The sequence below is a fragment of the Grampus griseus genome, assembly GCF_964374135.1.
Source record: "Grampus griseus genome assembly, chromosome: 5".
NCBI classification, from domain to species: Eukaryota; Metazoa; Chordata; class Mammalia; order Artiodactyla; family Delphinidae; genus Grampus; species Grampus griseus.
In genome coordinates this window covers 60,522,706-60,537,466 of record NC_138998.1, presented here as the reverse complement: position 1 = coordinate 60,537,466, position 14,761 = coordinate 60,522,706, and the positions used below count along the sequence as shown (strand labels likewise).

The following is a 14,761-nucleotide window of genomic DNA, read 5'->3' as shown; positions in this document are numbered from 1 at the left end:
CAAGTTACCTACCACATCTGAGAACCATGTGAAACATCTAATTAACGCCATTAAATAGTATTTTTAAAAAGTGTTAGCCCTTGGGGGGAGGGATAAATAAGGAGCTTGGGATGAAGATACACACACTTGGGATGAAGATACACACACTACTATACATAAGATAGATAACCAACAAGGACATATATGTATAGCACAGGGAACTCTACTCGACATTCTGTGATAACCTATATGAGAAAAGAAACTAAAAAAGAATGAATATATGTATGTGTATAACTGAATCACTTTGCTGTACATCTGAAACTAAAACAACATTGTAAATCAACTATACTCCAATAGAATTAAAATTAAAAAAAAAAAAAGTTAGCCTTATCCTAAGCAGTAGCCATGAAACTGCAAGTCTGATAAGACCATTCTTTTCTATAGACATTAACATTAACGATTAAAATAAAAAACCTTAATTCATGTACCACCTATAATCATCTCACATGATACCACATTGTAGTACACACATTGCTAAGACTTTATGATTACACCTAACACACAATGATAGCTAAAACTTAGAGCCTGTCTCATTACTGACGCTTTCACAGTCTACCTGATTATGTTTCAGCCTTTTATGCCACACATGGTATATTACTATTAAACAGAGCACTTAGCTAATCCCTCTCACAAACCTCTTCAAAATATACACAATAGTGGACATGCATTTCATTTTAGTTCCTATAAATCTTATAGGGAGGCATATGTCAACAAAGAAATAATTTCCTAAGGCAAGTGAATTTCTACCTGAATTCTCAATTGCTTTATGCCGCTTATTTGGAAGGGCCACAGATACATCTTCATAATCAGGGTCAGTTTCTTTGACTGTTCGCTTGATTCCAGACATGATGACATTCGTTCTTCACTGTGAAGCAATAATACATTAATTAATAACACTGCTTGATATCAATACATATATGTGTACACACATACAAAAGGAATATTACATAATACTGATATTTATAAGTCTGTGTAAATACACATACACATCCCCTTTAAAGCTAAAAACATAACTAACTTCAAAAGTTCACTGAAAAAAAAATCATCATCTGTTACAAAGCATGCGTTTCCCTTTCAAAAGAAAATCCTTTAACAAGGCAGCACATTGTTCAGACCTTCCAAAAGGAGCCAGGCTTTCACAGAAGGGACCTCATATAGAAAGAAAAGAAACCAGATTTTCATGAAAACATGGTAAGCCCACAATATCCTGGAAACCACAATGCATCAAATATATTACAGAATATAGCTCAGTAAATAATTTATTATAGAAATCCTCAGTAAATAATTTATTATACAAATCCTCTCTCTGGTACTTACATAGTACATGCTATATAACAAGTACTTAATAAATATTATTGTTACTGATCATTTATTATTATTCATAATAAACAGAAACTGTATAGACTTATATTAAACTAACAAGCTTGCAATATGGTAAACACGTCCTAGGTATACAAGTCTTTAAATAAAACTGTCCCATAAATCTTTAGATCTGCATTGTCCCAATACATTAGCCACTAGCCATATGTGGCTCCTTAAAGTTAATTAAAATTAAATAATATTTAAAATTCAGTTCCTTTTCCTACATTTCAGAACACTAGCCATATTTCAAGTGCTCAATAGCCATCAGGGCCAGTAGCTACTAAATTGGACAACAGAGATGCAGACCATTTTATCACTGCAGAAAGTTCCACTGGACACCGCTCCTCTTCCAAACTGTGTTTCACTGAGCACTTATTATTTCATGAGTCAGTTTAGGAAATGCTGTACAGATCAGCACTATCCAGAAGAAACATAATGTGAGCCACAAACGGAAATAAACATTTTCTAGTGCCCACATTTAAAAAAGGAAAAAGAAATGGGTGAAATTAATTTTAATAATATATTTTATTTAACCAATGTACCCAAAATACTATCATTCCAATGATATAATCAATATAAACGTATTAACAATAAGATATTCTACATTCTTACCTTTGTACTAAGTCTTTTACACCTAGAGTACACCTTAATTTGGACTAGCCACATTACAAAGGTTCAATAACAACCTGTGGCTGGTGGGTCCCTTACTGGGCAGCGAGGGTCTACTGACAGGTAAGAAAACAGGTCCAGGGAGGTTAGATGAGTTGCCCCTTAGAAGACTGATCTATGACAGAAAAGACAAGAAGAGCTCCCTAATTTCCAAACCTCTCCTCTACCACTGATGGAGGTTATTTACCTAACCAAAGGCAAAAATACACAAGATGTATTTATTGAGGTAATAAACAGTTTTAAAATAAAATTAATGAAAATAAAATATAACCCAAAAATAATTATTTTTTTATTCACTCAAAGTTAAGACAGAAATAACAATTTAAAAGCCTCTCAGCTCTTAGTCCAGTTCTTTCACCAATCTCTGAGGTAGACTCACTTGATTCAGCTGGGAGAGACTCATCATGTAATGATATGTATGTAAATCCTGGATCTAGAACATTTTTCCTATAATTGTTATTTTGTATAATGGCCCTAAACTTTAAAATGTCCTACCTGCCCACCCCACCCCCAAGCATTTATAAACATCCTAAATCAAGTCATTTAATGTTTGTTCACAATCATTACCTACCTGCTCTAATTTAGAATATAAATGAATATTTTTGGAGAAGTCCTGAATCCAACTATTATTTTCTGTTTTTAAAGCTTATAAAAAGTGAGAGTAGGGTATTGTTCTTTTAGCCTTCTCCATTTGGTCAGCAACTAGTTATAGACAACCTGAAAAGATCTTGGGCAATTACATAAATAATACTTTCTTAAAAATCAATAAACCTCACTCCTTTTTCCCTAATGCAGACAGAAAAAGAACAACAACAAAACCTCCTACTATCAAGATAAACCTGGTATCAGAAGTAGATACATCATAGCAGATCTCCAATCTGTTTTGCACCATACCATTTCCTCAATGACTACCTGTCTTCTACAGTTTACCAAGAGTCTTACTGGATTATCTGTAAAAATGAGTGAGTCCAGCATCATCTTCACTCATCCATTCAGCGGACTTCATAATCTCCATATTCTCCTCCCACACCCCCTCTCTCCCCACGTACTCTCAGGAGTAATGGTGGCTCCTCCCCCAAAACGTTGGGGATTCTTGAAGAAAACAGTATTTTGTTTTACCCTCACTTAAGGGATAAAGCAAAATTCTCTTTTGACTTCTGCTCTAAAACTGAGAGAATAGAAGGGAAAAAAGAGAAGATTTTGGAGGTGCAAGGGGGTGGGGTGGGTAAGGAAGAAACCACCAATGAATTAACTTATGCTGCCAAGGTAATTCACATTTTCATGCAGCCCCTGTAATAAAGCCTTTCCTGTCATCTTTGGGCACAGGTTTGAGCTCCCCCCGATAAACACGTTGAGGAAGATTTAGGTCTGTACTGAGCATTTTTAGTAATTGAGGTCTGCTTCTGTTCTACCAAGAACAATACTAAAGAACATACATGCCACATTCAAGTATATGCTACCTAAGGCTAGGCACATCTGCCAAGGCATGCTCTCACCATGATGTAATAAGTAAGTATGTGGAATGTGTAACAAATGATCCATGTAATAGTAAGTTTTGGATTCTTCTTGTCTTTGAGATTTATGAAAAGGAAATACGAACAGTTGTTAGATATTGTCAGGTTCAACTTTGAAACAAAATGTCCTACTAATCCTCTTAAGGGTTTGAATCAAATGAAATTGAAAAGAATACTGATGTGGTAAACTGTTAAAAAAGAAAATCAGTTACTGTTCATAATTTGTCTGTGAGAAAGGATTTTCTCCATACCATGGGACCAAATCCAAATACAGAAATGTATGTAATGCTGATTCCTCTAATTTAAAATTTTTTTTTTTTTTTTTTTTTTTTGCGTTACGCGGGCCTCTCACTGCTGGGGCCTCTCCTGTTGCGGAGCACAGGCTCCGGACATGCAGCCTCAGCGGCCACGGCTCACGGGCCCAGCCGCTCCACGGCATGTGGGATCTTCCCGGACCGGGGCACGAACCCGCGTCCCCTGCATTGGCAGGCGGACTCTCAACCACTGCGCCACCAGGGAAGCCCCTAATTTAAAATTTTTCTCTCATTGAAATAACTTCTTTATAAAAAGTAAACACTGGCAATTTGAACTTTAAAAAGACACATTCTCCTCCCCCCATGTACTGCAATACAATGTAAGAAAGCAAAACCACCCTGTATCACACCCATTCAAATAACATAAACAAGTCTAAGTTTCTGAGAAAGGTTAAATACCAAAAACAAAACAAAACTTTTTAATGCTCTATACTTTGAAAAGAAAAATAATTTTTAAAGGAAAATTGTACAATTTAAACCAAAAATTATGTAATATAGAGTCACTAGAAATTATTAGTAAAAGGTCTTAGTTCTCATGTTAGAGAAGACCTAAAATCTCTAGAATCTAGTCCTGGAACCCTGTCTTGCAAACACCACATCATACAAGATATGGCCAACTCTTGGGTAAAGGAATAAAATCTGATAAATAATGTTCCTGGAAACTTTACTAAGTGAGGTACCTTCTCAATATATAAAATTCTGTGATCCTCATGGCATTTGAATCTCACCAGAACCACTGTATTTCGTGCTTTCACTCAAGATGACTTTTCCTATCTGATTTAAGAAGGGGGATGGGGAGCAACAGTACAATCATTTTCCATCTGCTTCCATACAGACAGATGCTCCTAACATGTTAATAATGATTTTATAATTCTTTAGCCCTGTCCTTTCTGTAATTTTCATTTCAAACAAAGTATTTTCCCCTCTGTAAATAAGACAACTAGTGCTCCTTTATTAAACATGTGAAAGAGAGAATGCATTCTCCTCTATTAGCCAGATAGACATTTCAAAAATGTCTACAAAAAACAAAACAGGAGAATGGGTAAACAAATTGTAGTATAACCAATGAACTCCCGATCCAACCAACAACAGGAATAAATCTTCATTATGGTAAGTAAAAGAAGCCAGACACATAATAGGAGCACATACTGAATGATCCTATTTACATGAAGTTCAAGAACACACAAATTAATCTATGATGAAAGAAAACAGAATAGTAGTTGGGGTGCTGGTAGTGGAGACGGACTGAGAAGAGGAATAAAGACTCTTTCTGGGGTGAACTATTTTATATCTTTTTTCCCCCTATTTATTTGTACAAATAGCACAGGAGGACACCAGTCCCATGCAGACAGCAGCCCAGGGGTCACACCAGTCCTTCTGTCCTCACATTGGTAGATAAAGGCCTCTACTCTGGAGCCTTTGTGGGGGCCTAGGCAGCTTTGGGAGCCTGAGCTGGACTAGAGTTGGAGCTGCAGCTGTACCTGCAACTGCGGCCTTGGCCTTGGCCTTTGGCCAGCAGAGCCTTAAAGCTTTAGACCCTTAGCGATACGGGCATGAGCCTGTTTCCCAAACTCGGGGTGAGCGATGTAGGCAAGCTGACTGAGGTTGTGGCTGCTGCCCTTTGGGATCTTGGGCTTGAACTCCTTGGGCTTTACGAGGGCCTTGATAGCCTCAGCATGTGCACTCATGACCTTGGTGGTGTTGGCGTGCATCTTCTTTAGGCCCTTCTTGTGCTTCTTGGCAAAACACATATTTCTCAGGAGCTTGGGGTCCACCCCCTTAAGAGATTCATATCATTGTGATTGGGGTTTCTTGATGCCATTTCTGTGCCATTTTCGGGACTGGTTGTGCATGGTGTGGTTCTCAGACTTGGCCATGTCTGCACTGGGGCCCACCAAATTTTTTTTTTTTTTTTTTGGCTGTGTTGGGTCTTCGTTGCTGTGCGCGGGCTTTCTCTAGTTGCGGTGAGCGGGGGCTACTCTTTGTTGCAGTGTGCGGGCTTCTCATTGTCGTGGCTTCTCTTGTTGCAGAGCACGGGCTCTAGGCGTGCAGGCTTCAGTAGTTGTGGCATGCAGGCTCAGTAGTTGTGGCTTGCGGGCTCTAGAGCTCAGGCTCAGCAGTTGTGGCACAGGGGCTTAGTTGCTCCACGGCATGTGGGATCTTCCCGGGCCAGGGCCTGAACCCATGTCCCCTGCACTGGCAGGCGGATTCTTAACCACTGAGCCACCAGGGAAGCCCCGAAATATTTATCTTAAAGGTGTGGGTTACACGGGTTCATGCAATCGTTAAAAACTCATTCCAACTGTACACTTAAAATCTGTGTATTTCACTGTATGTAAACTGTAGCTCAGCTCAGAAAAGGACTATACAAACGTATCTGAACATGCCCTCTCCTGCTTGAAATCTTCCAGTGGTTTCCCATAACTCTTAGAATAAAATCATACTCCCTAACATGACCTACAAAATGTTACATGAATTGGGCCCTGCCTGCTTCTCCACCCTTAATCATTAAGATCCAGACACACTGATTTTCTTTCTTTTTTTTTAAATGTTTTTTATTTTTGTTCTTTTTAAAATTTATTTATTTCATTTATTTATTTTTGGCTGCATTGGGTCTTTGTTGCTGTGTGTGGGCTTTCTCTAGCTGCTGTGAGCGGGGGCTACTCTTCGTTGCGGTGCACGGGCTTCTCATTACAGTGGCTTCTCTTGTTGCAGAGCACGGGCTCTAGGCGTGCTGGCTTCAGTAGCTGTGGCACGTGGGCTCAGTAGTTGTGGCTCGCGGGCTCTAGAGTACAGGCTCAGTAACTATGGCGCACGCGCCTCGATGCTCTGCAGCATAGGGGATCTTCCCAGACCAGGGCTCGAAACCGTGTCCCCTGCATTGGCAGGCAGATTCTTAACTACTGCACCACCAAGTAAGCCTTGGTTTTCCTTCTATTCCTCAAAAACACCTCAATCATTCCCTAGGGTTTTTGGACTTATGGTTCCTTCTGCCTGGAATGCTCTTCCCCCAGGTTAGCTTTACCAGATGCTAGCTCAAATGCCTGCCTTATCAGAGAAGGCCTTCCCTGATCATACTACCGAACACAGCTCTCCCCATATTCCCTCTCCAAAGTTCCTGGAAGGTCTCAATAAATTATTTACTGAATAAATAAGTGAAGGGATAACTAAAATACATGCCAAAATATAAATACCCACAGGGAACAAACTACTAGCTTTCATCATTCTTCCTATAATACTTACAAATCTATTTGTTGATACTGCTATACCTTCAAAGGTATTATAGCTAAATGTTTAAGATAAAGGGATATGCAAAGAAATTACACACAGACACATGCAAACAAAAAGCACACATGGCAAGATTACTGGCAGAGAAAATAATTTAAGGCAAAAACCATTTAATACAAAAAAGATTGTTACTATTAAAAGACATAATCATAAAGATATGTCATAAACTATAAATCAAACAGCATCATGTCAAGACATACAAAACACAAAACCAGAACTACAAGAATTTAAGAAAATCATAAGAGAAGAATTTGAACATATGTCTCTCAGAAATTTAAAAGATCAAGAAGACAACAGATGAAAATACAGATGATATAGATAATACAATTTACAAGCCAGATTTAATATATACATACAACTCTGAACCCAACAAAAAATATTTTAAATAGCTAGAAAAATTCATTAAATTAAATTATGTAAGTTATATGAAGAAAGTCTCAATTACTGCAAAATTAGGAAATGTTACAGCTTTATTCTCTGATTTTGATAAAATTAAATATGAAATTATTAACAAAAACTCACTATGATATGAAAGAAGGAAATTTCAATAAGACTATTTAAAAATTATCAGCAGGGCTTCCCTGGTGGTACAGTGGTTGAGAGTCCGCCTGCCTATGCAGGTGACACGGGTTCGTGCCCCGGTCCAGGAAGATCCCACATGCCACAGAGCGGCTAGGCCCGTGAGCCATGGCCGCTGAGCCTGCGCGTCCAGAGCCTGTGCTCCGCAACAGGAGAGGCCACAACAGTGAGAGGCTCGCGTACCGCAAAAAAAAAAAAAAAAAAAAAAAAATCAGCAAAAAGGAAACAATACATCTAAACCTATGGAGATGTGGTCAAAAGGCATCCTCAGAGGAAAACGAGAGACCAGTTTTCATTTGTGAATATAAGCAGATACAAATCCAGTCCAGCAGGGTATTAAAAGAACTGTGCATCGTGACTAGAAGGTTTTATTACCAGCAATAAATAAAGCATTGGGGAGCTCCAGAAGCAAGGTGATTTGAACTGCATAGGTCTAACATTGGACCTTTAGAAATACATAAATGCAACTGACTTTCAGTAATCCAAATACATATGATCCATTTCATGAATTATACCTTACCTTGCAAACTAAAAATAGCAGCAGCTTTTACTCCAACACCATCCAGGCTTCTCAAAGACTGCCCAATGTGCATGCTGAGAAAGAATAACCATTTTAATATCGTACTGACAAAAATCATTACGCATGAAGAAGTCCTTTCAAAAAAATCAAAATATATATTTCAGTGTCAATTTAAATTTTTCCTCTATTTGAAGATTACCCATAGAGCTGTCATCTCCCATTGATACTGATAACTGAAAATCTTCTTCCCAAAATTATGCTTATTTTTCACAATACAAGCAATCTGAAGTAGCCTATTTATAGGAAAGACTCAGATCAAGGGAAATCTAAAAGGGAGAAGAGAAGATTTTGTTCTGATTTTCATTTAAGTTGGTAGCAACAAAAACTCTATCCTAAATGAAACTGAGTTATTTGTAGTGAGGTGGATGGACCTAGACTGTCATACAGAGTGAAGTAAGTCAGAAAGAGAAAAACAAATACCGTATGCTAACACATATATAAGGAATCTAATAAAAAAAAAAAAAGTGGTCCTGAAGAACCTAGGGGCAGGCAGGAATAAAGACACAGACGTAGAGAATGGACTTGAAGACATGGGGAGGGGAAAGGGTAAGCTGGGACTAAGTGAGAGAGTGGCATGAACATATATACACTACCAAATGTAAAATAGAAAGCTAGTGGGAAGCAGCCGCATAGCACAGGGAGATCAGCTCGGTGCTTTGTGACCGCCTAGAGGGGTGGGATAGGGGGGGTGGGAGGGAGGGAGACGCAGGAGGGAAGAGATATGGGGATATATGTATAGCTGATTCACTTTGTTATGAAGCAGAAACTAACACACCATTGTAAAGCAATTATACTCCAATAAAGATGTTAAAAAAAAAAAAAACTCCATCCTAGTTATTCTAAGCCAGGTCTTATACACAAAACCCTGTCTACCATAGACTCCCCATTATCTGTGGGGGATACGTTCCAAGACCCCAGTGGATGCCTGAAACAAAGAACAGTAATGAACCCTGTCTTCTGTTCAACTCTTTCACCACAAATTTAATGCCTTTTCCATCTTAACTAGGTACTCTTCACACCCTGTAGCCATAAATTTTGCAATATGAGGTGTGAAAAAAAAAAAAACTAGCACGAATTTGTTTTTCCTTCTTGACAATTTCACAGATGGAATATTCGTTTGTAAGGCAGATCTTAGCAACCTCAGCATACAACTTTTTTCTTTCCTTATTAACTTTCACCTTTTCACCTAAAGGAAGCACTTTACGGCTTCTCTTTGGCATATCTGAATTGCCAGCATAACCACTCTTTCACTGTGGTGCCATTATTAAGTAAAATAAGGATGACTTGAACATGAGCACTGATACCTCAACAGTTGATATGATACCAAGATGGCTACTTAGTGACTAAAGGGCAGAATACACAGGACAAAGGGATGATTCACATCCCAGGTGGGACAGAACTGGGATGGCACGAGATTTCATCATGTTAACTCAGAATGGTGAGAAATTTAAAACTTCTGTCTGGATAAACAACAAGGTCCTACTGTATAGCACAGCGAACTATATTCAATATCCTGTGATAAACCATAACAGAAAAGAATATGAAAAAGAAGAATGTATACATACGTATAACTGAATCAATTTGCTGTACAGCAGAAATTAACACAACTTGCAAATCAACTAAACTTCAATAAAATAAATTTTAAAAAAGAGATCAGGAGAGGTGGAGTCAAGATGGCGTACTAGGAGGACGCAGAATGCCTGCCTCCTCACAACTAGGGCACCTACCAGGCACCAGTGGGGGACCACAGACACCGAAGGGGACAGGAAGAACCCCCAGCAACGAGGTAGGACATGCGGCATGGGAGGGAGTGAAGGGGGAGGAGAAATGGAGGCAGGAGGGGACTGGCTCCCCAGAGGGGAGGCTAGGGGAGGGGAAGGGATCCCATGCCAGAAGGGGGAAATTGGGGAAGTACTGGGAGGGCAGAGGATCAAAAGGGAGTGTGGCCAGGTTTCCCCTGTCCACTTGGACCCCCAGGAACCTGTTGAGATCCTGGGCCTGATCCTCTGCCCACCTAGGCCCCCTCCAGCCGTGCGGGTCCTGAGGGAGTGGGAGGGATGGAAAGGGGAGCAAAGGTAAGGCCGGACCTCAGGGACCAGCATCCCTGAGAGGCGGCTGGGATAGGGGAGGAGTTCCTACACCCAGCGGGACCCACCCACGGTTAGGGGGCCAGCGGTGACGGGGGAGGCCCTGGGGGAGAGAGTTGGGGAGGGGCACGGAGTAACAGAAGGGAACGGGGCCAGTGCTCTCCCTGTCCACTTAGGCACCAGGAAGCCTGTTGGGCTCCTGGGCCTAATCCTCTGTCCTCAGAGCCTCCTTCCTGCTGTGCAGAACCCAAGCCTCACCCCACACCCCCACCCTGGGCCCCACCTCTACACTCGGAGTCCCCCTCCAACACTCGGGGCCTAAACCCCACCCACACACCCTCACTCAGTGCCCTACCTCCAAACTCCAGGGAACTCCACATTCCAGAGGCCCTCCTTTCCACGTGCTGCCTCTCCCCTTCTGCACAGGTCCTGAGCAGAGAACCGGACCCAGGCTTGAACGGTGCCTCGCCTAGGCCCCGCCCCACGCTCAAATGTCACCGCCCCACTGGCCTAGGTCCCGCCCCACCCTAAACCCCACCCCTGCCTAAGTTCCACCCCCACCTAAATTCCGCCCCCAAAGCCAAGGCTTTTTTTCTTTTTTTTTTGGTTTTCTTTTCTGTTTTCCTCTTTTAGACTGGGTTTCTGTTTTACCTTGTTGATTCATTGTTCTTGATTCTTTTATATTTTTATTTTTCCTAATAAATCTTTTATTTCTCTAACTTTATTTTATTCTTTATATTTTGTTAGTGATCCCTCCTTTTGACTTGTTCCCCCCCTTTTCTTTTCTTTTTTCTGTTGTGGCTTTCTTTTACCTTGTTGCAGTTGTCTCAATTATAGTTTTATTTCTACTAATACATTTTTTATCTTTCGAATTTTATTTTGTTTTTTATTCTTGATATTGTACTGCTCCTCTTCTTCTTTCTTTCTTCCCTTTTTTTTTTTTAACCATGCCACGAAGCTTGTGGGATCTTGGTTCCCAGTCTGGAGGTCGGGCCCGAGCTCCTGTGGTGGGAGTTCTGAGTCCAAACCGCTGGACTAACACAGAACCTCAGACCCCAGGGAATATCAATCGGAGTGAGCCCTCCCAGAGGTCCTCACCTCAGCACCAAGACCCAGCTCTATCCAGCTGCCTGCAAACTCCAGGGCTGGACACCTCAGGCCAAATGACCAGTAGACAGGAATACAGCACCACCCAACAAAAAAAAAAAAAACATGAAAAAAAAAATACATTACAGACGAAGAAGATAAAAACCTACAAGACCAAATAAATGAAGACAAAATAGGCAACACACCCGAAAAAGAATTCAAAGTAATGACAGTAAAGATGATTCAAAATCTCGGAAACAGAACAGAGAAAATGCAAGAAACATTTAACAAGGATCTAGAAGAACTAAAGAGCAAACAGTGATGAACAACACAATTACCGAAATTAAAAATACTCTAGAAAGAATAACAGAATAACTGAGGCAGAAGAACAGATAAGTGAGCTGGAAGATAAAATGGTGGAAATAACTGCCAGGGAGCAGAATAAAGAAAAACGAATGAAAAGAATTGAGGACAGTCTCAGAGACCTCTGGGACAACATTAAATGCACCAACATTCGAATTATAGGGGTCCCAGAAGAAGAGAAAAAGAAGGGGTCTGAGAAAATATTTGAAGAGATTACAGTTGAAAACTTCCCTAACATGGGAAAGGAAACAGTCAAGACCAGAAAACACAGAGAGTCCCATAAGGATAAACTCAAAGAGAAACACACCAAGACACATATTAATCAAGCTATCAAAAATTAAATACAAAGAAAAAATATTAAAAGCAGCAAAGGAAAAGCAACAAATAACATGTAAGGGACTATCCATAAGGTTCACAGCTGATTTTTCAGCAGAAACTCTGCAAGCCAGAATGGAGTGGCAGGACATATTTAAAGTGCTGAATGGGAAAAACCTACAATCAAGATTACTCTACCCAGCAAGGATCTCATTCAGATCTGATGGAGAAATTAAAACCTTTACAGATAAGCAAAACTTAAGAGAATTCAGCACCACCAAACCAGCTTTACAGCAAATGCTAAAGGAACTTCTCTAGGTAGGAAACACATGAGAAGGAAAAGACCTACAAAAACAAACCAAAAACAATTAGAAAACAGTAATAGGAACACACATATCAATAATTTCCTTAAATGTAAATGGATTAAATGCTCCAACCAAAAGACGTAGCCTGGCTGAATAGATACAAAAACAAGACCCATACACATGCTGTCTACAAGAGACCCACTTCAGACCTAGCTAGGGACACATACAGATTGAAAGTGAGGGGATGGAAAAAGATATTCCATGCAAACAGAAATCAAAAGAAAGCTGGAGTAGCAATTCTAATATCAGACAAAATAGACTTTAAAATAAAGACTATTATAAGAGACAAAGAAGGACACTATGTAATGATCAAGCAATCAATACACGAAGGAGATAAAACAATTGTAAATATTTATGCACCCAACATAGGAGCACCTCAATACATAAGGCAAATGCTAACAGCCATAAAAGGGGACATCGACAGTAACACAATAATAGTAGGTAACTTTAACACCCCACTTTCACTAAAGGACAGATCATCCAAAATGAATATAAATAAGGAAACACAAGCTTTAAATGACACACTAAACAAGATGGACTTAATTGATATTTATAGGACATTCCATCCAAAAACAACAGAATACACTTTCTTCTCAAGTGCTCATGGAACATTTTCCAGGACAGACCATATCTTGGGTCACAAATCAAGGCTTGATACATTTAAGAAAACTGAAATCATATCAAGTATCATTTCCGACCAAAACGCTGTGAGACAAGATATCAATTACAGGAAAAAAAACAGTAAAGAATACAAATACATGAAGGCTAGATAATACGCTACTAAATAACTAAGAGATCACTGAAGAAATCAAAGAGGAAAGCAAAAAATACCTAGAAACAAATGACAAGGAAAACACAATGACCCAAAACCTATGGGATGCAGCAAAAGCAGTTCTAAGAGGGAAGTTTATAGCAATACAATCCTACCTCAAGAAACAAGAAACATCTCAAATAAACAACCTAACCTTACACCTAAAGCAATTAGAGAAAGAACAAAAAAAACCCCAAAGTTAGCAGAAGGAAAGAAATCATAAAGATAGATCAGAAATAAATGAAAAAGAAATGAAAGAAACAATAGCAGAGATCAATAAAACTAAAAGCTGGTTCTTTGAGAAGATAAACAAAATTGATAAACCATTAGCCAGAGTCATCAAGAGAAAAAGGGAGAAGACGTAAATCAACAGAATTAAAAATGAAAAAGAAGTAAACTGACACTGCAAAAATACAAAGGATCATGAGAGATTACTACAAGCAACTCTATGCCAATAAAATGGACAACCTGGAAGAAATGGACAAATTCTTAGAAAAGCACAACCTTCCAAGACTGAACCAGGAAAAAATAGAAAATATAAACAGACCAATCACAAGCACTGAAATTGAAACTGTGATTAAAAATCTTCCAACAAACAAAAGCCCAGGACCAGATGGCTTCACAGGCGAATTCTATCAAACATTCAGAGAAGAGCTAACACCCATCCTTCTCAAACTCTTCCAAAATACAGCAGAGGGAGGAATACTCCCAAACTCATTCTATGAGGCCACCATCATCCTGATACCAAAACCAAACAAAGATGTCACAAAAAAACTACAGGCCAATATCTCTGATGAATATAGATGCAAAAATCCTCAACAAAATACTAGCAAACAGAATCCAACAGCACATTAAAAGGATCATACACCACGATGAAGTGGAATTTTCCCAGGAATGCAAGATTCTTCAATATATGCAAATCAATCAATGTGATACACCATATTAACAAATTGAAGGAGAAAAACCATATGATAATCTCAATAGATGCAGAAAAAGCTTTTGACAAAATTCAATACCTATTTATGATAAAATCTCTCCAGAAAGTAGGCATAGAGGGAAACTACCTCAACATAATAAAGGCCATATATGACAAACCCACAGCTAACATCATTCTCAATGGTGAAAACATGAAACCATTTCTTCTAAGATCAAGAACAAGACAAGGTTGCCCACTCTCACCGCTATTATTCAGCATAGTTTTGGAAGTTTTAGCCACAGCAATCAGAGAAGAAAAAGAAATAAGAAGAATCCAAATAGGAAAAGAAGTAAAACTGTCACTGTTTGCAGATGACATGATACTATACATAGAGAATCCTAAAGATGCTACCAGAAAACTGCTAGAGCTAATCAATGAATTTGGCAGAGTAGCAGGATACAAAATTAATGCAC

At 39.3% G+C, this 14,761-nt stretch overlaps 1 protein-coding gene and 1 pseudogene across 4 annotated transcripts in view; both read right to left on the bottom strand.

Moving 5' to 3' along the window:
• The window catches only part of YEATS2 (YEATS domain containing 2), a 109,686-nt gene that overhangs the window by 82,093 nt on the left and 12,832 nt on the right, over positions 1–14,761 (bottom strand). For all 3 annotated transcript variants that reach the window (XR_014296737.1, XM_082654228.1, XM_082654229.1), the window contains exons 2-3: positions 8,286–8,359; positions 787–904 (exon numbers count right to left, since the gene is read on the bottom strand). Coding sequence is in view for 2 of the 3 variants with exons in the window: in XM_082654228.1 (XP_082510354.1) it covers positions 787–886 (100 nt within the window). In the remaining variant the exon portion in view is untranslated. The remainder of the gene's footprint in view (positions 1–786; positions 905–8,285; positions 8,360–14,761) is intronic.
• LOC309822827 (large ribosomal subunit protein eL29-like) lies at positions 5,304–5,775 on the bottom strand (annotated as a pseudogene). Its single transcript has one exon. The product of its transcript is annotated as a large ribosomal subunit protein eL29-like (transcript).